Genomic DNA, 23255 nt, shown 5'->3' with positions numbered 1-23255 from the left:
ATGCAATTTTAGGCTGCATGAATAGAAGTATAGTGTCTAGATCAAGGGAAGTAACAGTGCCACTGTATTCTGCTTTGGTCAGGCCCCACCTGGAATATTGTGTCCAGTTCTGGGCACCACAATTCAAAAGGGATGTTGAGAAACTGGAGCGTGTCCAAAGGAGGGCAACTAAAATGGTGTCTGTAAACCATGCCCTATGAGGAATGACTCAGAGAGCTGAGGATGTTTAGCATGGAGAAGAGCAGGGGTAGGCAACCTGCGGCCCGCAGGCCGGATGCGGCCCGGCGAGGCCTTGGGACTGGCCCCAGCCCGGTCCTGCCGCCGATTGCCACCGGGTCCTTTGGCCTCTCGTGCGCAGAGGCAAGGGGGGCAATTGTCTATAGATGCCTCAGAAACATGCATTTATATTAACATTTTTTTAAAAATCAGCAAATTTTTTTGCGTGTCCTCCACTTTTTTTTAAAAAGTGTCCACCATTTGAAAATGTTGTCCTACACTTGTCCCGGTTTATTTATTTATTTAATTTTTTAAAAAATTATTTAATTATTTATTTTTTGGCTTCGGCCCCCCAGTTGTCTGAGGGACAGCAACCCGGCCCCCGGCTCAAAACGGTTGCCTACCCCTGGAGAAGAGAAGGTTAAAGGGTGATATCATAGCCCTGTTTAAATATTTGAAGGGATGTCATATTGAGGAGAGAGCTGACTTGTTTTCTGCTGCTCCAAAGACTAGGGTGCATTACAGACGCGCCTATAGTACGTCCCCAGGACATACTAAGGTTAGGAAGGGGCGTCACTTCCTGACACCCCTAACCCTAGTACGAATTGGGTACGTATAAAATGGCAGTGCCCTTCCACACGGGCACTGCCATCTTGACGTAGCAGATGCATAGTGTCCGCACGTCACGTCCCGGAAGTGACGCCGCGAGTGTGCGACTAGCACCTCACAGCGCCACTTCCGGGGTGCAAAAAGAAGCACCATTTTCAGGCTTCTTTTTGCCACGTCCGGGAACCGCACGGTTTGGCTGCTGCGGTTCCCGGTCGCGGCAACCGGCAGCGCAGGCAGACCACCGCTTTCAGGTGGTCTGTAACGCGCCTAGGACCTGGAGCAATGGATCGACAGTGGAACACACTCCCTCGGAGTGTAGTGGAGTCTCCTTCCTTAGAAGTCTTCAAACAGAGGCTGGATGGCCATCTGTCGGGGAAACTTTGATTTAGATTTCCTGCATGGTAAGGGGTTGGACTGGATGTCCCTTGCAGTCTCTTCCAACTCTGTGATTTAGCTAGAGGGGGACAGGATGAGTGGGTACGGAGAGTGACGAATGCCTCACTGCAGCAAGGCAGATTTCCACCCTGTTTAACAGAGGCTGTGGTTAGGCCGTTACTGAAAAAGACTTCCCTGGAGCCCATCATTTTGGATAACTATCGGCCAGTCTCTAATATTCCATTCTTGGGCAAGATTCTGGAGCAAGTGGTGACCTCCCAGCTTCAGTGGTTTCTGGATGAAACGGATTATCTAGATCCATTTCAATCTGGCTTCAGACTTGGCTATGGGAGAGAGACAGCTTTGGTCTCCTTGGTGGATGCCCTCCTTAGAGAATTGGACAGGGCTAGTGTCTTCCTGTTGGTTCTCCTGGATCTCTTGATGGCTTTCAATACCATCGACCATGGTATCTTTCTGAGCTGCTTCTCTGGGATGGTACTTCGGGGCATTATGTAGTGGTTCCAGTCTTTCTGAGGTGAACTCAGAAGGTGGTGTTGGGGAAACCTGTTCGACCCCCCTGGTCCTTGGCCTGTGGGGTCCCTCAGGGTTCTGTTCTGTCCCCCATATTATTTAACATCTACATGAAACTACACAGCTTAGGTCCAGACTATTTGTGAGATAGTATCTCCCCATATGAATCTGATAGCGTCCTAAGATCCTCAGGAGAAGACTTTCTCTTGGTCCCACCACCATCACAGGCTTGCCTGGTAAGGACACAAGAGAGAGCCTTCTTGGTGGTTGCTTCCACCCTCTGGGATGCCCTTTTTCGGGAGGCTAAGCTGGCTCCCTCTCTGCTTGCCTTTTGTTGGCAAGCAAAAACAGTTTTGTTCAGGCAAGCTTTTAATGTGTAACCATGGGATGGTTTTTACATGGGGTGTTGGTTATATAGGGTGGGTACTGTGGTTTTATTGTGGTTTTAATATTTGTAATTTTATATTGTTTTTAACTGATGTTTTTAATTGTTTTCTTGTAATACGTTTGTTAGAATTTTTATTTGTGAGCTGCCTTGGGTCCCTTTTTGGGAGAAAGGAGGCATAGAAATTAAATCAAATAAATAAATAAAATATTGTGAAATCTGCAATGCAATGACATCTCATCACATTTTGCTCTAGTAGATGCTACAAGGTGATAAGAAGACAAACAATACTAGTATGTATTCTCCATGTTATTGATGCATCTTTGAATGATTCTAACTTTACTTCAACTAAACAACAATCCAAACGAAGATAAATACTGCTCCCAGGTGGCCTGTCCCCTGGGAGATATGTAGAGGAATAAATGTCTCCTCTGTTCACTTGGTCCCTTTGCGCTCCCCATCATATTTTTCAGGGTTTCAGCTTTAAAAAATTTCTCCATTATGGGCCTTCAAGTCAATTTCAACATGGTGACCCTTTCATAGTTTTTTCTTGGCAAGAATGATCTTAGTGGAAGTTTGCCATTATTTTCCTCTAAGGCTGAAAAGTATGATTTGACCAAGGTCACCCAGAGGATTTCTATGGTGATTTGAATCCTGGTCTCCTGGAATCCTAGTTCCACACTCAGACCACTATACCATGTTAGATCTTGACAAAAAACAAGAATTAGAAACTAAATGGTAACATAACGTCTAGTTAGTTTAACAGTACAGTATTTTAATCTTCAAAAAGCCAGCATGGCACAGTGATTTGAGTGTTGGACTATGACTCTGGAGACCAGGATTTGATTCCCAGCTTGGCCATAAAACCTAGTGGGTGATCTTGCATTACTGTGGGATTGTTATTTTGTTAATATTCAGATTAAGATTACATTTTGTTGGTGTGTGCCTTCAAGTCATTTCCATCCTATGGTGATCCTAAGGCTAACCTATCATGTGATTTTCTTAGCAAGATTTGTCACATACTCTCAGTCTCAGAGGAAGGCAATGGCAAACCTCCTCTACACAAATCTTGCTGAGAAAATCACATGATTGGTTAGCCTTAGGGTCACCATAGGATGGAAACGAATTGAAGGCACACAGCAACAAAATGTAATCTTAATCTGAACATTAACAAAATAACAGTTCCACAATAATGTAATTCAGCAAAATGTTTCTATAAAGTTCTGTTAAGACAACCATTCTCTACCAATGGCTCCATACAGAGAATATTCCTGTATTCAATTATAAAGCAGAAACAAATGATGGGCAACTAATTTTGTTCACTTCATTTCCCACAGTCAAAATAATATTAAAAATAATTTTGCTGCAGGGTTCTTATTGTAGTCAAATTAATTCCTCTTCATCTTCTTTTTGGTAAAGGTTGAAAAATGTAACCAAGGCATTTACATCTATCAGGCTTCAAGAGAGAGAAAAAATGCTCCATTAACTTTAATGGGAAATTCTTCTTACAAAGCACCATTGATCTACCTGTCACAAGCCACCTTCAGAATTACTTTTTTAAAAACATCACTAATCTACCATTCTAGCACAGGAGTGGGCAGGTGTTTTCTCCCATATTCCCTTGGACATAATTTGTTGATCTTCATACCAGCAGTGGACAGAGCTGAAACTAGTAGTAGCGCACAGGGCCAGAATTAAAATAACTCACCTCACCCCCTCTTTTCTCTGTCTCTCTCTCCCTCCCCCTGGTTCATCCCTGTCTTCTCTCTCTCTGTCTCACTCTCTCTGCCTCATACACACACATGCAACTTCCTCCCTATTTAACAGGTTGCTGGTGAAAGGAAGGTGAGATGGCTTCTCAGAGGAGTCTGAACTGATTTCTTGGCAGGTCTTTAGCTGTTAGATGAGATCTAATCAGCATCAACCTCACCACGAAGAACATAAGATCAGACTGAAGGATGCAAGTTACCCACTTCTGCCTTACTGGCTTTCTGAAGACCACATGCATAACATAGGGGCTAAACAGACAGGCAAAAAAGGTGCTTTCAGGCTGACTTGAAGGTGTGGTGTTTAGATGATACATGCCTTGAAGCCAGCAGGAAAGTGCCCTTTAGGCATCTTATGCAGAGAAAAGCTGTTTCAAAAAGGAGCAGCTTTTTTCTTCTTCCTGGCTTGAGGCCATATCATGTGGTCATGACATGAGCACTCCACCTGCCTTGGGAGCTGGCGGTGTGTTTGGTGGGGTGGAGTTTCAATGTGGTTTCAGAAAAGGCAGTTTCAAGCCACTTTTTCTTGCCCATCTGTTTCGCTCCACTGATTTCAAAAGACTGTCAGAACAAGCACTATCAAGGATTATACACTGAATGCTTACATAAGCTGCAGTCTGGTTGCAAAATCTCTCCTCAGTCTCACAATGAGACCATCAGACTATGAGAGACCACTGGATCAATGCTAAGAGCTCCATGGTGCTCCCAGTGCTTATGTTCCCACTGGACATCTCTGCTACCAGGGATCCCCAGAGCTGACATTCATCTCCTACCATAGAGGCATGCATGCGTGGGCTATGCCTAAATCCAGTTGTTACTCCTGACTAGAGTAGACTTACTGAATCAATGTGGTCTACCAATATGTAGGGTTGCCATATCTCGGTTTTTGCCAGGACATTCCCAGATTTGAGGGTCTAAAAAATGTTCCATCCTGGCTAGGCATTTTAGACCTTTCAATCCCAAATTCTTGCCTTGTTCTAGGACTGGAGATTGACAAAATTTGCCTGAAACAAGGCAGGAATAGTTGGCTGAGCTAGACCTCATTTCTGCCTCCTTCCCTCCTGAGTCACTTCTCCTTCTCAGCGCATAGGCCGGTGGCCAAGATGGCGGCTGCTGCCAGCCATGCGTGCTCCACTGCGCTCCGCGCTCAGCCAGATCCATGCTGCAAGGAGGAGGAGGATTCAAATTGACAAGTTTGACAAGAAGATTGTGATACCTCTGTTGTGATCAGTTGTTGGATCACTCCATTTACAGTGCAGCTACTTCCTCTGCACTACCAACAATCACATCCATCTAAGATAAATGTAGGACACGACATGGCCTTCATCTTCCACATTTACATGCTACCACTTGTGATTCAAGTCTCTTTTGTGATATGTCTCAGTTCACCCACCCATTGGTTGGGGAGCTTTGGTAAGTACCATGTTTCCACCTCCATCACTGGAAAAAGGAACATTGGTTCATTTTCAGTGATGTAGGTGGGAATATTCTCCCCACCCAGAACTGAGGAGGCTGTTTCGCTTGGCTCTGCAAGGGTGGTTGTTAGTTAGTTATTTTTAGTTTGACTTTATGATAGTTTCTATTGATTATACTTATATTTTCATTGAATGCTCTCTGAGCTTGTTTTCTATCCTTGGCTATAATATTGACTGAGGGATGGTGGGGTTTTTTTTTCCTGCCTATTTCGGAGCAAGAGAGGGAATCAACCCATGTTATGGATATTCCCACCTACATCACTGAAAATGAACATATCACAGGTAAGAACCAATGTTCCTATCTAAACACTCTTGGGGAAGCAGAGAGAGCGAAAATCTAACCTTCTGAGCTTTTAAATAGCAGAATAAAGTAGGAGTGCTAAATCAATATTTGTTTGTTTATTTGTTTACTGTATTCATGCCCCGCTTTTTAGCCCTAAATGCTCTCGGAAGGGCTTACAGTTTTCATGCCCTCAGGCTTACAGTCTAAAAAATAAAGGAGAAGGGAATGGTGGTGGAGAAGGGGATCAAGTCCAGTGATTTTTCTCTCCCTTTGAGACCTGGACCATGGTGGATGGACTGGAGGGAGGGCTCTTCTTCTTGCTCTGGTTAGCCCTGATGGAGCTGGGCCTGCCTTATGTCTGCCTCCCAGGCTGGATGATGTCAGATCATGGCATGGAGGGAGGGCTCTTCTTCTTCAGGCTAGCCCTGATGGAGTTAGGCCTGCCTTTTCACTCCCTCCCAGGCCTAGAATGCGAATACACACCTAGACGATGGCAGATTTTCTTCCTTAAAATCTCCTTTTAGACATATTAGGGTTTCTTCTTCACTGGACAGACAAAGCAGGCACTCCCAGACACACAGCCAAAGGTAGCCTTCTCTCAGGTGAATACCTGACTGTGCAATACCAGGAGGGAGCAGAAGCAGGAGCAATGCTATACCTGTATCCTCAATGGCAAGGTACAGTATACAGCTTGTTGTTGTGTGCTGTTAAGTGATTTTTGACATATGGTGACCCTAAGGGGAACGTGTCATAGGGTTCTTGGCAAGTTTCTTCGCAGGGTGTTTGCTTTTGCCATCCTCTGAGGCTGAGAGTGTATGACTTGCCCAAGGTCCCCCCAGTGAGTTTGTATGCTTGAGTGGGTCTCCAAACCCTAATCTCCAGAGTCATATCCCAATGCTTGAACCATTACACCACGCTGGCTCTCACATACTGAAGGAAGCAAAATACAAACACAAGACCCCCCCCCCCCCCCCACACACACACACATCTATTTTAGAATCTTTATGGTGACAGAAAAACAAATTTAAAAACTAGAGCTCAGACTGCCTTTTTGTATTCTGCTTTAATATTTTAAATAAGCCCTTCCCCTTCATTTAGTAAGATAGCGCAGTGGTCAAATGCCAGGACTGCAGCCACTCACTCATAAACCACAAGGTTGTGTGAGTTCAATTCCAGCCAGGGGCTCTGGGTCCACAAAGCCTTGCATCCTTTTAGTTTACCACACTACAATCTTATAGTGCTGCTATTCCACTTTAACTGCTCTGGCTGCCTCCTGTTGTATTCTGGAATTTGCAGTTTAGAATTCTCAGCCAGAGAGCTCTTAGGCCTTACTGAACTACAAACTCCAGAATGCAACAGGAGGCAGCCAGAGCAGTAAAAATAGCAGCCGTATAAGTGCAGTGTGGTAATGTGGCTTCTGTAGGTCGCTATAATGAATACCCAGCTTGTTGGGGACAATTAGCTTACACATTGTAAACCACCTAGGGAGTGCTTAAGTGCACAGATAAGTGGTATAGAAATATACTTGCTATTGCTATTGCTATTGCTTACCTACAAGGAGTGCTATTTATGTTAACCAAAACCAACCTCTTTACAAGCCCCATAAACATTACTACTCAAAATGGTGGTTCCCTGGACCAGTGTTGGTCCCTGCCAAGTTACTGGGGCAGGGGGGCAGTACTATCCAATGGTCACAAATAAGACTGCATCCACACTGGAAAAAAATGCAGTTCCACCCCACTTTAATTGCCATGGATCAATGCTATGGGATCCTGGGATTTGTAGTTTTATGAGACATTTACCCTTCCCTCTGTGTCAGGAAGCTCTGGTGCCACAACAAACTACAATTCCCAGCATTCCATAGCTTTGAGCCCTGGCAGTTAAAATGGTGTCAAACTTCATTATCTCTGGAGTGCAGATACAGACTAAAGTCCAAAACACACAGCAGAAATAATCCAGTCTGAGACTGCTTTAAAGCTGCCCTGGCTCAATGTTAGGGAATGCTAGGAACTGTAGTGTTTGTGAGACACTTAGCCTTCTCTGTCAGACAGCTCTGGTGCCACAATAAACCACAGTCCCCAGGAGTCCCTGGCACTGAGCCCTGAGGGAAGTTAAAGCAGTCTCAAACTTGGATTATTTCTGCAGTATGTTTTGCACCTTAGTCTTCTGTGTCAGAGAGCTCTGGTTCTATAGCAAACTACAATCCCCAGGGCTCCCTAGCACTAAGCCAGGGCAATCTAAAGCGGTCTTGAACTGGGATTAGTTCTGCAGTGTATTTTGGACCTAAGGCTTCATCCACGCTGCAGAAACAATCCAGTTTGACACCACTTTAACTGCCATGACTCAGTGCTATGGAATCCTGGGGACTGTAGTTTGTTGTGCATCAGAGCTCTCTGACAGAAAAGGTGCAAAACACAAATGCAGAAATAATCCACGTCTGAGACTGCTTTAACTTCTCTAAGGGCTCAGTGCCAGGGAGCCCTGGGGACCGCAGTTTGTTCTGGCCTCAGAGCTCTCCGACAGGGAAGGCTAAATAATCTCACAAAACTACCGTTCCCAGAATTCCCTGACAGAGAAGGCGCGATGCTTCACAATACTACAAATCCCAATATCCGATAGCATTGGCCCATGGCAGTTAAAGAGGGGTGCAGCTGCACTATCCCCCGCAGCCTCGGCGCTTGTATCTGGCACATTCTGGGAAGAGGCGAAAAACGCCTACTTCCCCGGCCCTCCTCCTGATTCAGTTCAGGGAACTAGACAGTTCTGCGCATGCTCAGACTCCAGAAGGGAGAACGCCTCCATTTGCAAGGCACCGGGTCCCCACTGCGCATGCTCGGCCTCCGCGTTGGACCATAGAGGCGAAGGGGCCTTGGGAAGCGGTCTGCACTGCGCATGCTCGGCGCCTATAACCCGGAAGGGATTCTCCTGGGGGTGGCTGACACGTAGCGTCTCAAGGCAAGAGGAGGAGCGGGGAAAGTAGGGCTGGGGGCGACGGCGGAGGGAAGCGGGCCCTGAAGGTGAGCCCGGGAGGCAGGTTGTCGTGTGCCTTGGGGTGGCTTCCCACTTATGGCCACCCTCAGGCAAGGGGCTGCTTGGCAAGATTCCTCTCGTCGTCATGCCCTTCCCTTGAGGCTGAGAGAGTGTCACCCAGTGGGTTGCCATAGCCGACCGGGGAGCCCTAGTCCTGCGCTGAGACCACTAGGCCACGCTGCCTCCGCCCACGAGAGGGTGGCCCATAGGCCGGCCCTGAAAAGCCTTCAGGAGGGGAGGATGCTGGGGAAGGCTGGAATCATAGGCCTGCCTTCGCCTGCTCATTGTTCCCGCTTGTAAACAAAAGAAGGCTTTGGTGGAGTACGCCTTACGCTCTCACAGTGCGGCTATTCCACATTTATTGCCCCCTGTTGCATTCTGGGATTTGTAGTTCAGTGAGGCCCAAGAGCTCCCTGGCTGAGATTCCACCTCAACTTTAGGAGGAACTTCCTGACAGTAAGGGACAGTGAGACAGTGGAACACACTCCTTCCTCGGAGGTCTTTAAGCAGAGGCTGGATGGCCATCTGTCAATGGAGGTGTTTTGATGGAGAGTTCCTGCATGGCAGAAGGGGGCTGGACTGGCGGATGGCCCTGTGGTCTCTTCCAACTCTACGATTCTATGGGAATTCTAAACTGCAAATCACAGAATGCAACAAAAAGCGGGCAGAGCACTTAAAGTGGAATAGCAGCGCTATAAGAGTATAGTGCAGCAATCTACTATGTAGCTGATAATCCGCTCTGTAGAAATGAGTAAAATACAGTGGAACCTCGGGATACGAAATACCCGGGTTACGAATTTTTCGGGACCCGAAAAAATCCAATTGGAAATTATTGATCCGGGTTACGAACGTTTTTTCGGGTCCCGAAAAAACTTTTGGTGCTTTTCGCCGCGATTTTACACCAAATCGCGGCTTTTCCCCATTAGCGGCTATGGGGATTCGGCTTGCGAAAGCCGTTCGGGTTACGAAAGCGGCCGCGGAACGGATTATTTTCGTAACCCGAGGCTCCACTGTAGCTATATGACACAGAAAAGCAATGGGTCATCCGTGCAAATCCCCACTTGAAAATGTATTGTTCAATTGCTGCTGCTGCTGTTGTTGTTTTTGTGTGCCTTCAAATTTTTTTCCAACCTAAGGCAAAACTATTTGTAGCATTAAGCTTGCATAGACTTGCCACATTGCCGCAGTATGCTCTTATAGTGCTGCTTCTACTGCTCTGGCTGCCTCCTGTTGCATTTTGGGGTTTGTAGTTCAGCGAGGGATGTGATGGATCTGATGACTGGAAGATCAGAAGGTCGGCAGTTTGAATGCTGCATGACAGGGTGAGCATCTGTCACTAGTCCCAGCCTCTGCCAACCTAGCAGTTCAAAAGCATGCAAATGCAAGGAGATAGATAGGTACCACTTCTCAGTGGGAAGGTAACAGCATTTGGTGTGGTCATGCTGGCCGCACAATCACCGGAGTAGTCGTTGGACAACGCTGGCTCTTCGGCTTAGAAACAGAAATGAGCAGTCTACAGTTGGTCACAAATAGACATTCATGTCAAGGGGACTGCCTTTACCTTTCGCCTTGAGAACAGTGAGGCCTAAGAGCTCTCTGGCTGAGAATTCTAAATGCCCCTCCCTCAACTGCAAATCCCAGAATGCAGCTGGAGGCAGCCAGAGCAGCTAAAGCAGAAGAGCAGTGCTATAAGAGTTTTCTTACTTGCGTTCAGTTCACAGTACACAGGCAGAACTGACCTTTTCAAGGGACTGAGGATGGATTTACATACACTGTGGAAATAATGAAGTTTTGACAGCTCTTTAATTGCCTATGGAATCCTGGGATTTGTAGTTTCATGGTTCCTGCACGGCAGGCGGTTGAACTTGGTAGCCCTTGGGATATCCTCTAACTCTTATGATTGTACAATAATCCAAGACCCTCAGCTTTGGCCTGAAGGCTGAAGACCTTGTAAAACCGCCACTTCCATGCTTTCATAGGATGGAACCACAGCATTTAAAGTGGTGTCAAACTGCAGTGTTTCTACAGTGTTGATCCACTCATCAGCTGCTTCTGCTGCTACCAGCCAAAGGGAAAGACTTCAAGGACCCTCATTAAGTATCTGCTGAAGTAATTCCCCTTCACTGGCAGCAGTTCAAGGCATTCTGGGTGCATTTCACTTCATGGAACAGTTGAGGTATCAGCTACAAAAGTGTGTAGAATAAGAAGCAGGCATGTAACTATGAACAAATTCTGTGAAGATAACTCTGTAATAGAAGTCATGAAATGACTTGAAGGCACACAGCAACAACAGTGCAATGATGATATAGCCTTACAACATATTTGCCATCTTGCTTTTTAAAGTGTCAGCTCTTTAGAACTGAAACAGGCTTTTGTAGCTATCCCAGTTACAAATATTAAAATGTTTTTGAAAGATAATTCTCTCTGCATCTGCTACTCTTTAGTAAAACCATGATTTACTTTTTAAGATAATTCACAGTAAAGTTCTGTAAATGTTTCTTGAGAGATAAATCCTAGTGAGTTTAATAGGACTGACTTCTAGCTGAATAAAGGAAGGTTCTTGCATTCAGGAGCATCAGGGGCTAGAGATGGAGAAAACAGGACTAAGAAGGTCTGTCCCTGTGAAGTAGAAGGAAGAGCCCTTTCAACGGGGAACAGCTATACCTCATTTCTTAACTAAAGATGGGGAAAATCTTTCTCACAATCAGCTCACTTTGTAAGCGTTGAGTCAACAGAGAAAAGCTCAATAAAGTGGGGTGAGGTGGAATCAAATAGCTAGTTGTGTTGGAATGTAATACATCCCATGATATCTCAACATGTTCTTTGCAATTATGTTGATGCTTTCCTAATACATTATTTGTTTGCAGGCATCTGGTTTCTTCCCTCTTGTTGACTGCCGAACTGAAAGAGAGTGGATAAAACTGAACCATGTAGTGTCCTCTGGGTCACATAGATAGCTATGGCTATCTTATTTACTTAATGCAAATATTGCAGCATTGAGCGTTGTTATTACTATGTGCCTTCAGATTGTTTTTGTCTTATAGTGGTCCTATTACTGGTTTTTCATGGCAAGATTTGTTCAGAGAGGTTTGCCATTGTCTTCCTCTGGGGCTGAGAGTATGTGACTTGCTCAAGGTCACCCAGTGGGTTTCTGTGGCTGAGTGGGGATTTATACCCTTCTCTCAAGAGTCCCTAGTCCAATGCTCAAACTACTACACCATGCTGATTCTAGCATTGAGCCTACCTAAGCATAGTAATTTAGACTACCAAAAATTCTCTGTGATGTCACATTCATATTACATGGGTTTTGAGAAACAGCTGCAGCTTAGTTTTGGCATATGTGCAGTACATGCAGACAATACAATCTGCCCTCCTTATCCATGGACTTGCCACCCACGGATTTAAGCATCTGCAGATGGCAAGCCTCTGGGAGGAGGAGGACGAAGGAAAAAGAGATCAAGTGGAAGGGGGTAAGAGGAGAAGGAGAAAGGAGGGGGTGGAGGGGAAAAGATGAATAGGAGGAAGGAAAAGGAGGAGGAAGAGCAGTGGCAGTAGTGACAGGAGAGGGTAAGAGGAGGAGGAGGAAGGAAGAGCTGCAGCAGCGGCAGCAGGAGGGGAGAAGAGGAGGAAGAGGCAGGGAAGAGGAGGAAGAAAAGGTAGTCTCCTGCTACGTTGAGCGCGGTGAGGGTGGCTGGGGGGGGGGGGAGAAGTACCATTGTCCCCAGTGGTTTTGCAGCCGCATGACCGTACCACCCTTAAGTACTATAAGACTTGAGCATCTGCAGATTTTGGTATCCGGGGGGGATCCAGGATCTTTTTATCTGTACCATAAGTGTGCTCAACTAGCAGTGCTGTGGGAGATCTCAGTTTGACACATGAGAACAACCCACTACCAGTTGAAGTAGACTATGGGGCTACGTACTCTTATTCTCTCATTCAGTATAAGCCTAATATTTTTTTTAATCTATGTTGAAATACATAAAGTGCTTTCCTACATAAGAGCATTCTTCTTTGATTAGTTATATGAGCATATGACTGAGTATTATGCTTGAAGGGGCTGAAGGGCTGCCTCCTAGAGATAAAATAGTTGTGTCAAAAATATATCACAATGCTTAGAAATATAATTGAATTTTTATTTGTTAACCTAACAGATAGGTTGCAATGTCTGGGTTTGACAACTTCAATACAGATTTCTATCAGACAAGTTACAGCATCGATGACCAGACACAACCATATGGAGGAGACCATGGAGGAGGGACGTACAACAAGTAACTTGAGTTTCTATTACTTTTATAATGTAATTGGCTTTAAAAAGTTGGCTTTTTTTAAAAAAAGAAGAGGACAGTTTTATAGACAAGAGATTGGAGATTTTTAAAAGGATATTTATAAACATTAAATTAAACTACATTACATTAGACTCTGGCCTGAAGCAGACAGACATGAAGGAGCAGTCAGAGGCCACTCTGGCCGCGATGGGGTTGGGACCGCCATGATGGCCATGGTCAGGACCGCCAAAGTGGGCCTCTGCCACAGACCCAAGCGGACTGCTAGCAGGAGCCCTGGTGGCGCAGTGGTTAAATGCCTGTACTGCAGCCACTCACTCACAAACCATAAGGTTGTGAGTTCAGTCCCAGCCAGGGGGCTCAAGCTCGACTCAGGCTTGCATCCTTCTGGGATGGCTAAAATGAGTACCCAGCTTGTTGGGGGCAATTAGCTTACACTTTGTAAACCACTTAGGGAGTGCTTAAGTGCACTGATAAGCAGTATAGAAATGTACTTGCTATTGCTAATGCGTTCCTGAAAGGGCCGGCTTCCAGCTGTTTTGAAGACATGTGTCATGTAAATGCTACACCCCCAAAGTACCTGAAAGCTGCCTTATTTGGCCCGTGTGTTTCAGACCAACGTTGTAATTTTCTTTTAGTGTATGTTGAATGACAGTGTTTTGAATTGCCCATAAGTAGGAAGTTAGTAGTAAGCAGAAGTAATTACATATATAGTTTACTATAGTGTATTCTCAAGACACTATGGGGATGCAATGGCTTAGTGGTTAAGACGCCAGTTCTGATGATGATCAGAAGTTTGGCAGTTCAAGGCCCAAGTGCTGCATGATGGGCTGAGCTCCCGTCACTAGTCCTGGCTTCTGCCAACCTAGCAGTTCGAAAGCAAGTAGATAAATAGGTACCACTTAGGCATTTGGTGCAGTCATGCTGGCTGCATGACCACCAGAGCAGTCCTTGGATAATGCTGGCTCTTTGGCTTAGGAACAGAGATGAGCACTGCCCCCTACAGTCAGTTATGACTAGACATTCATGTCAAGGGGCTACCTTTACCTTTTACCTTTATTCTCAAGACACACTTGCCAAAAAGTGTAGGTATGGTTACTGTTTAAAACTCAGTGCAGAGATCTTAAACTGCATTGAAGCAGTCATAAATATCTTTTTAAATACATTGCTTAAAACGTGTTTAGAAGTCAATACTGGATAGATTGATCTTTGTTCTTGAGAATAGATTTTTTTTCTTGTGTCTATTCAATAAAAGTTGTATAAGAAAGTTTGCTTATAAATTGGGGGAGGGGTTACTATTGTGGCAGTTTCATTTCCCTGAAGGCCAGTTATACATCATAATTGATACCTGGTCATTGTATATGTCATAAGTGTTGAAAGACATGATAATAGCTGTTTATATGAGACAGGATGGGAGAGCAAAGTAACTTGGGCTATGTTCTTTTTAAGCATTTGAATACATGATAGCATGTATTAACCTTCTGGCATCTAAGCCTTGACAACAGCGTAGGTAATGAAATGTTTGGATTCTACCATAAGTTAATCTGAAAGTGATACTTTTTTTAAAAAAAGTGAGAAATCAATACATGTTTTGACTTTGGAAAATATTGTGTTTTCACAAAAGATGAAAGCACAGTTTTTATACGGCTGATATTATAATACGTTTTGTGATGCATTCCCAGCATTGCATTTCAAATAAACAGTAACAATGCTCTTTCTGCTTCTGTTTCCTTATTTGTAAGAATATATTCCTGTAGCTTTTTTGTAGGGGATAGTTGGTGTGGTAAGAATCCCATGAATATTGCTTTGTGTTTACATATAGTGAGCATACTCACTATGTATAATACCGTAGCACACTAGTGTAATTCTTCTATGTCTGAGATTACTTACAGAGTCTTGGAAGTGCTGTGGAAATGAATATGTTTGAGGAACAATGTACTGTAAGCAAAGGTACTGTAATCTCCTGTCAAATAACAAATCTTTGCTTTCTGCAGACAATATGCTGGCTATGACTATTCTCAGCAAGGTGGCTATGTTCCTCCAGAGATGATGCCCCAACAACAACCTTACACTGGTCAGATTTTTCAACCAACACCAGCCTATACTCCATCCTCACCACAGTCTTTCTATGGAAGCAATTTTGAAGATGAACCTCCTTTACTGGAAGGTAAATGTGTGTTGTGTCTTATTTTAAATATTGTTCTTTGAGTTTATTCATTTCTCTTTCTGTAGTTGTTTTGTAATCTAGTTTTATTAAATTTAGCAATCTAACTTTATTCAAAACATGCTTAAAAGAACTGAAATGGAAAGGAAAAATAAGCATAGTAGTATGGATAGAGTGCAACTTTGGAAAAATTAAAACCTGTCTAGAAATTGCAACCAGTCATATCATTAGATTTCTGTTTATATTGGTCAACTAACTGACCTTGCACAGCCACTTGTGCGACAGTATTTATGAGCTGACAACTAAATGAAATGTTCTTCATTGTATCTGCAGAACTAGGCATCAATTTTGATCACATTTGGCAGAAGACCCTGACAGTACTCCACCCACTAAAAGCAGCAGATGGCAGTATAATGAATGAAACAGACCTGGCAGGGCCCATGGTCTTTTGCTTAGCCTTTGGTGCCACCCTATTACTGGTAAGGAATCAGTAGTTCATGTGTGTTCTTGTCATTTTTTAAAAAATCATTAAGACAAAAATGTAAATTAAGAATTTTCTAAGATCTGGTTCTTAGTACATAAACGAGACTACTAAACATGCAACACATTGCAAAACTGTATTTTTTGTGCTTATACGTTAATAGTTTTGTCTGTTAGGCTGAAATCCTATACATGGCTCTCTAAAAGTAAGCCACTGAATATAGCAGGATTTATTTCTATAGGGGAAAGTGTTCCATTTCAGTTTAAGCACGGTAGTCAATGCTGATTATATTCTTATATGTCAAAGGGAATCACTTAATATTGAGCCACATTTGGAGTTTGTTCCTGAGCAAAAATCACTGACACAGCAACCTACAAATACAGCTCTTATTGTCAAAAAGTAATAGACTAAAAATATTTATAGAAGCAATGTTTTAAAAAATGTTAGGACCCCACTGTTGAATTCTAGAAGTAGTTACTAGTGCTGTGCCAAGGAACAAATGTGCTTCAGGACCTGCCGGCTTGGCTTGGATCGGTTTGGCTTAAAGCTAGTTCAGCATAGTGCCTTGGATTAACATAATACTTTAGCTCAGATCCAAGGTAAATCCTTACATTAGTTAATTCTGACTCCTCAATGTATCCTCAATCCTCACTTGGTAAAACCATCCAAATGCACATACTTTTGTAGTGATTTACTTTTGGTAGAATTCAGTTAAGTTTACCAGCATAATTTCATCCACTTAGTGAAACCTAAGAAATGAAACCTAAAGTTTAGGCAAATACACATGGGAATTGTTTGTTTTTAGGCTAGGTGATACTAAAGGTAGAGGTGATTTTAAAGAAAAATACCTGTGGCTGTACCAGAAAGGACAGTATCGCAAAACTCAACAGTTTTTAAAATAAGGTCACATAGATAGTGTGTTTTAGTTATCAAACAGTTTAGTTTAGGTGTTGTTGTTGTTAGAGTGTATGTTATGTTATATGCATTTTTTATTTTTGGTCTTTGTACATATGTGGAAAAGTAATGAAATAATAATAATTTAAAAAAATGACAAAGACTCAAACACTTTTTGACAGAAAGGTCCTGGAACTTTAGGGTGAAGTTCCTTTCCTCTTAGTAATACTTGATACACCCTAAAACAATGTATTTCACAATCACACACAGTACAAAAAGAACACAGCAGATTCCCTATAAAACTCCATATTGGGAGAGAAAGAAGGCTGGGCATTTCCCTCCCCTTCCACTGCCTTCATTGCTCTGCTTCTATCTACTTGGTGGACCCAGCTGAACTACCATGATTATTTTGCTGTGTGGTGGAGCAGATGGAAGAAGTTCCTTGCTGTGATGTTCCTTGGTCTGCTGGGCATTTTTCAGCTAGATGTGGCAGGATCTGATCAGAGTGGTGTATGAGCATGTATTTTGCCTTCTAATAATTCTTCCTTCTGAGGGAGGTTACTGTGGAGCAAACAGCTATGAGATTTTTAGATTACCATTCTCATTTATTTATATTTCTCACATCATTCTTGGAGCCACAAAGATCTTTGGCACTAGTGCTCCTCTGAGGCACAGTTACAAAAGACCAAGGAACAGCTTCTGATGTTATCCCTCCCAAAAGGATTATGATTTGAAGAATGAAAAGCTCTGGTAAAGTAATCCCTTGGTTGGAAGCTAGATGCATCAGTAACAAAACAGCATCTCCTCCTTGTTTCTGTCTTACATAGAGATTTTGGAGAAGATAAAGATGGGATACAGACTGCCCCTTTGGGGTGGCCTGCACCTGCCCCTTCCCCCGACGGATCGGGGCCTCAGCTGCCACAGCGACAGCCCTGGAGGCCCCGATCTGCCGCTTTTCCTGGCCTCGGGGCCTGGAAAGGGGGTGTCCTTGGGGCTTCATGCCCCAAGGACACCCCAACAGCAGCAGGGAAAGGGAGAAAGGGGCCACTTGGCCCCTTTCTCTCTGTATTGCTGGCGTGGCCATTTAAAGGTCGCGCCAGCGATAAGCGCGGCAGAAAGTGCTCCAAAATGGAGCTCCTTCTGACACCACTGAAAGGGCGCCACAAGCGCCCTTCAGCAGTGCCAGGATGTCAAGTCGACGCTGCGCCGTTTGGCTGCGGCGCGGCCGTGATGTAATGGTGGCGCCCATGTAGACAGGGTGCCGCCATTACAACGCTGCGCTTACATGCTAGGGTTGTGGGGCGTCTGGAAAGGACGCCCCGAGGCAACCCTAGCACATATCCAGGCCGGCTCTTTGCACCGGTCTGGATACCGCCAAAATTAGATTAAATTGGGTCAGGAAAGTTGCCTTCAAATTTGGTTCTGAAACTTCAGGTACAGTCTGTTTTGGTTCTGAAGTGACTTCATATTCCGAAATTATCCAAATATGACCAAAATAGATCCTTCCCTTGCTTTTCTCTGTTAATTGCACAGTTCTTTGCATGCAGACTATTAAGGCTTTAGTCCCTTTTGGAATCAAGAATTTATGTTAATTAACAGTTTTCAAACTGATTTAGGCATAGAGTTCATGGTTTAAAATATTAAAGGAGAAACTGACGAAATAAGGAAATATACTAAAAAACTAAAGATTTCAAACAATAGCAACCAAAAACACAGGGCATAGAATTAATTAACTGAAATGAAATGAAGCACATTGTTTGCTTTTGGAGATGGAATTGAACTTGGAAGCGATTTCCTTAATTTTTGCTTGCTATACAAAAGACCCTATTTCTATTCAAAAGCTGCTGTAAAAGTAGTATAGACTAAAATAATATAATATATATAATAATAGCAAAGTAAAAAGAATAAACTGAATTGTTCTAGTTTCAGATGTTACTAAAATAAGGTTTTTTTCCATTTTGATTTTACTTTGTGTTACTAGTTTGTCATCCTTTCTCCTGACAGTTGAGGAAAGTGTGATGATAAAATCTAGTATACAATACTCCTTATAATAATGCTGCCAACTTTTATTTCTGTTTTCTTTTAGGCTGGCAAAATTCAGTTTGGTTATGTATATGGTATTAGTGCAATTGGATGCTTAGGAATGTTCTGTCTCCTCAACTTAATGAGTATGACGGGTGTTTCATTTGGCTGTGTTGCCAGTGTCCTTGGTTACTGCCTCCTTCCTATGATCATACTTTCCAGCTTTGCAATTGTGTTATCTCTACAGTAAGTATGAATATCTCTTTTTAAAATGCGTTGTACTGCTTATATACATTTATGTGGGGGAAGTTGTATTTATTTGTATATTTGCCTATCATTAACATTTCAGAGAATGTAGGTATGAAATAGATTTTGTTTCACACTTCCTAAATATCTGATTTTACAGATTTTATTTTTAAAACTTTACATTCTGTGCACTTTCTCTTTTAATATGTAGGATGCTGATACTTCCTTGTGTTTCATGGGTTTAAACTGTTGATTTAGCTTTGATAATATATTATTTTAAATTATTGTATAGGCCACATTATTTTAAAAACTGAATTAATCTTTAAATTATATTAAAGAAAATGTTCAAATTGGCCAGGCACCCGGCTTGATTCATTAAAGGCTATGTATGGTCAATTATCCAACATTCACAGTATTCAGTATGAGACTTCATATAGGAACCATTTCCCTTGGGCTGGGCAAGTTAAACACTGTATGCCTAGACATATTGCTAGCTACGTTCCTGCTTCCCCATGATGTGCAAGCCATAATAACCAGTAAATTTATTAATACCATAGAAGAATATACAAGACTCTTTTGATGGCTACATAATTATGTGAAGCTGCTATTCAGAGTTCTTAAATCATTTTGTCTTTCAGGGGTATGATGGGCGTTATTCTTGCTGCTGCAATTATTGGATGGTGTAGCTTTTCGGCATCGAAAATCTTTATTTCAGCTTTAGCAATGGAAGGACAACAACTTCTAGTAGCATATCCGTGTGCTCTATTATATGGAGTCTTTGCTCTCATTTCTGTGTTTTGAGCAGACTGTCTTTATTATTGGACTTAAATGGGCCAAACTAAAAGCCTTCACTTGGAACTGTTAAATGGGGACCAGAGGGCAGCTGGGTAGCTATCATGCAAGGTTAATGCTTGAATTGTCATCTGGAGCAACAAAATGGTGTCTTGTGTTTGTTTTTTATTGGACTCTTGAATACGGTTTTGAATCCACCTGTAATGTCTATAGTTTTAATACAGGTTCATGATTATACATATTTAAAATGTAAATTTTCCCCATTACTATAGCCCCTGACAAAATATTATTTTGAAAACTTTTGTAGTCCAGAAGTTTTTATAGGTAAGTGGAAATGAAACCATGAACTCTACAATTACTTTTTCCATGCTTGCATGCAACTATGATCCTAAATATAAGATGCATTCCTCCTTTTTCTACCAGTTTAGCAAATCAGAAAAACTTGTCTCAATAAAACCTATCTGAAAACAATGCAAATTGGATCTTACACATAACTTGGATAGTTTACAGCTCCTACTTAGATACTGTTTACACTAAATAGTGCAAAAGGCGTTCCAGGCTCACATTTACAGTGTTCAAATACATCATTTTGTATGTATTTTGTAAATAGTTCTATCATCTTGTACAAACGTGTGAAGGTGCTTGTTTTGATGACAAAATATGAGTCTTTAACAATAGTCCTCCAAAAAAAGAAGAAGAACTTGATTCAGACAACATCTTTTACAAATGTTGTTGGTATTGCAGGCTACTATAAAATATAGAAATTAAGCTGTCCCAGACTGTGTTTTTGAAAATGTTTCATTTGATTCTTAGCAACATATCTTCTCTGCAGTATCATCAAACCTTGAATAGCCAGACTGACTATTCAAATAAAGAAAGAACTGTTCCCATTGAGCAAATACTCCATTTAAATTATGGACTACAAAAATTCAATGCCATTTGAAGGAATTTAATCCAGAATCCACAAAACAGCAATACCTTTATTGGCCAACTAAAATTTTCTAAATATATCATGCAATCTTTCAAAGTTTTACTAACTGACTTCTTCATTTTCATCAGGCAGGGATGTTAAAATTGTGTAGGAGAAGAAATGTGATAATGTTAGTCATAGGCCTATATTTATTCATATTTGAAGGAGTTTATAATTGCAATTGTTTTCCTGATAAAGACAAAAAATATGTTCTACTTGAAAAGCTTGCGTGTCTCTAAGAACCTCATCTTTTACCCATGTGCTAAGAAAGAAAAAGAATTAAGTGATTAAGTTTTCTTTGTCTTATGAGGGCCTTTTTTGAGTTTTTACAGAGGAGTATAGATGTACCAGTGTAACTTAACCAAATGTCTTAGCCTGAAAGTACATAATTAAATACTTGGCTTTCTCCCCACCCACCACCCACCCCCCATTCCACTGCACAATTCTCCATATAGTATGTTTTTTTATAGCCTGGGGTTGGCTGGATAAATTCTTTAATAAATAGCTTTCAAGAACTTCAGACAGTTCTACATATTAACAACTTTAGTATTTGCAGATTAAATTCTTTGTACTAGCAGTTTTCCTCCAGAATATTTCTTAGTCATCTAGAAATATTGTTCTAGTAGAATAAGGATACAACAGATTTTACAGAATGTTGTGACATCATTTGTATAATACACATGCACAGACACAGATGGTAGAGTATCTTATTTATATATTTAATGTATATCTTGCCTGCCTCCCTGCACAGGACAAAAAGCACCTTACTTCCCACACAGAATAATATATTTAGAATGTGTTAGGAGATTCCTATAGACAAATATTTCACTTTTCAGATCATTAAGAGTTTAGCTTTTAAGGCTATGATGCCCTAATCTTTCCTACTTTGAATTTCATATTTTAATGGGTGTCTTGCCATGAGTGTTACAGGTCAGTAATAAGTAGTTTTTTCCTTGCGGCTGCTTTCTGATTTAGAAGGGTATTTTGATGAGTATCTTATTTTGGTTTCATATAAAAATAAAAATAATCTTTAATTTTTTTAAAAAAGAAACTGGCAGTATAACCAGTATTTTTTTAAATTTTTTTTACCTAGGACCTAAAATTTGGATGTACTACAGTGGGGTCTTCAAATCAGTACCCATCATATGTTTTGAAATGTGGCAGACAATATTGCTTCAGTTTCATAGTACATTTTAAGAAAAGTTACAAACATTTTAAATTCAAATAGCAGCTGTTTTACCTCCTGTGTCTCTTGCTGCTATGTACATTTTAAATTTCTGCAACATTCTGTCTTCAGTGCATGCCAGGGTATAGTAGGGGTGGGCAAAGGATGGCCCGTGGACCACTTGCAGCCATCCCAAACCCCCAGAGGCCCATTTCCCCCCCCTTGAATCCTTAAGGCAGCAACAGATCAGGGCGAGAGAAGCCCAATGCCTCATTCTGAAATACCAGAGTTTGGCAGAGACAGTTCAGAGTCACAGCAGTTGATCCAGGGTGCAGAATAAAGAAAAAACCTAACAATGAGGCTTGAAAATCCAAATTCATCTAGTAACATACAAGAGGAAATATACAAACAAACTGAATTATTAATTTCATTGCTAAATGTGATAAAAGAAAGGCCTAATGCAAATCAAAGAGCACATGCAAACATGGATCAACTTAATGTCAATAACTATGATATGAATAGTATAGAAAAAGAGATACAATGTATAGTTAAGGGCAGTATTACAGCTGAATTGACAAATTTATTTGAAGAGGACACAGCGAAAGATACTGAAAATAATGAGCAAGATATACAAATTACAAGACAAAAAATGGTAAGTCTAATAATAATAATAATAATAATAATAATAAATGATTTATTTATAGCCTGCCCAATCACAAAGAATCCAGGCAGGTTACAACAGTAAGAAAAATACATAGCAATAACAATAGAATAAAAATAACCACAATTTACAATAATAAATAGCAAGAAGAATACATAGCAAATAATAGCAATAAAAACTGCATAACAATTAACATATCAAATCAATACAACTAAAAATTAATCCCCAGAATACATAGCAAGAGTCCAGCTTATTAGATCTGACAGGTGCAGCTTGGGAGTTCATGGCTTCCATGACTGCCATGGGCCTGTCCCAAATAGTCTCAGGTCCAACACATTGTGCTGGTAATACACTCGATGTGGTCTTCAGTACGGATCAGGAACATCCGTGGGCAGAAGTAATTCATACTACTGCCCTGTCATGGACGGATCACTTTCTGGTCAAGGTGGGACTGAAGGCCACTGCCCAGATCCCCCTCGGGGGTGGAGGACCTATTAGAATGGTCTGCCAAGAAGGCTGATGGAACCCAAAAGATCCCAGGAAGCCTTAGAGGGTTCTATGGTTGGGAACAATGGCGATTCTGTAGATGCCCTGGTTGATACCTAGAATAACGATCTTACCAGGGCATAGACATTATTGCTCCCGAGCGTCCTTTCCAGCCTTCTTCAAATAAAAAACCATGGTACACAGAAGATCTTTGTAGAATGAAGCAGACAGTGCAACAACTAGAGCACCACTGGCGGAAACATCTACGCTTATCTGACAATACATGCCACAGAAACTATTTAGATTCCTGTGGAGTGGCAATAGATGCAGCAAAGAATTCTTTCTATATTGCAGGTATTGTGTCTGTAGAGTCTCGTCCAGTAGAGCTGTTTAGGGTGGTTAAAGAGTTAACCCGATCGGC

The 23255-nt window shown here is 42.0% G+C and overlaps 1 protein-coding gene across 4 annotated transcripts; it reads left to right on the top strand.

Moving 5' to 3' along the window:
* The first annotated feature begins 8538 nt into the window (after window positions 1–8538).
* Window positions 8539–23012, top strand: YIPF5 (Yip1 domain family member 5). Of its 4 annotated transcripts, none has more exons than XM_089531181.1 (6): window positions 8539–8595; window positions 12822–12938; window positions 14948–15120; window positions 15451–15596; window positions 18579–18760; window positions 19399–23012. In XM_089531181.1, the coding sequence occupies exons 2-6, from the start codon at window positions 12832–12834 to the stop codon at window positions 19559–19561; spliced, it is 771 nt and encodes a 256-aa protein (XP_089387307.1). In that variant the 5' UTR covers window positions 8539–8595; window positions 12822–12831; the 3' UTR covers window positions 19562–23012. The 4 variants fall into 4 exon arrangements, with proteins under 4 accessions (XP_089387307.1, XP_089387300.1, XP_089387316.1 ...); XM_089531174.1 differs by having other exon boundaries at window positions 8574–8657; XM_089531190.1 differs by lacking the exon at window positions 8539–8595 and adding an exon at window positions 11116–11386.
* Window positions 23013–23255: the final 243 nt, after the last annotated feature.

The sequence above is a fragment of the Sceloporus occidentalis genome, unplaced genomic scaffold (genome assembly GCF_023333645.1).
Source record: "Sceloporus occidentalis isolate IW3139 unplaced genomic scaffold, rSceOcc1.0.p SCAF_1, whole genome shotgun sequence".
Taxonomy (NCBI): Eukaryota; Metazoa; Chordata; class Lepidosauria; order Squamata; family Phrynosomatidae; genus Sceloporus; species Sceloporus occidentalis.
The sequence above is the reverse complement of the archived record's forward strand: the minus strand, read 5'-3'. Positions and strand labels throughout refer to the sequence as shown.

Bases quoted from the DNA above. Each gene is read 5' to 3' on its own strand.
- YIPF5 (XM_089531181.1), top strand. From the start codon at position 12,832: ATGTCTGGGTTTGACAACTTCAATACAGATTTCTATCAGACAAGTTAC. The intron at 12,939-14,947 runs GTAACTTGAGTT...TGCTTTCTGCAG, and splicing joins GGAGGAGGGACGTACAACAA to ACAATATGCTGGCTATGACT. The intron at 15,597-18,578 runs GTAAGGAATCAG...GTTTTCTTTTAG, and splicing joins TTGGTGCCACCCTATTACTG to GCTGGCAAAATTCAGTTTGG.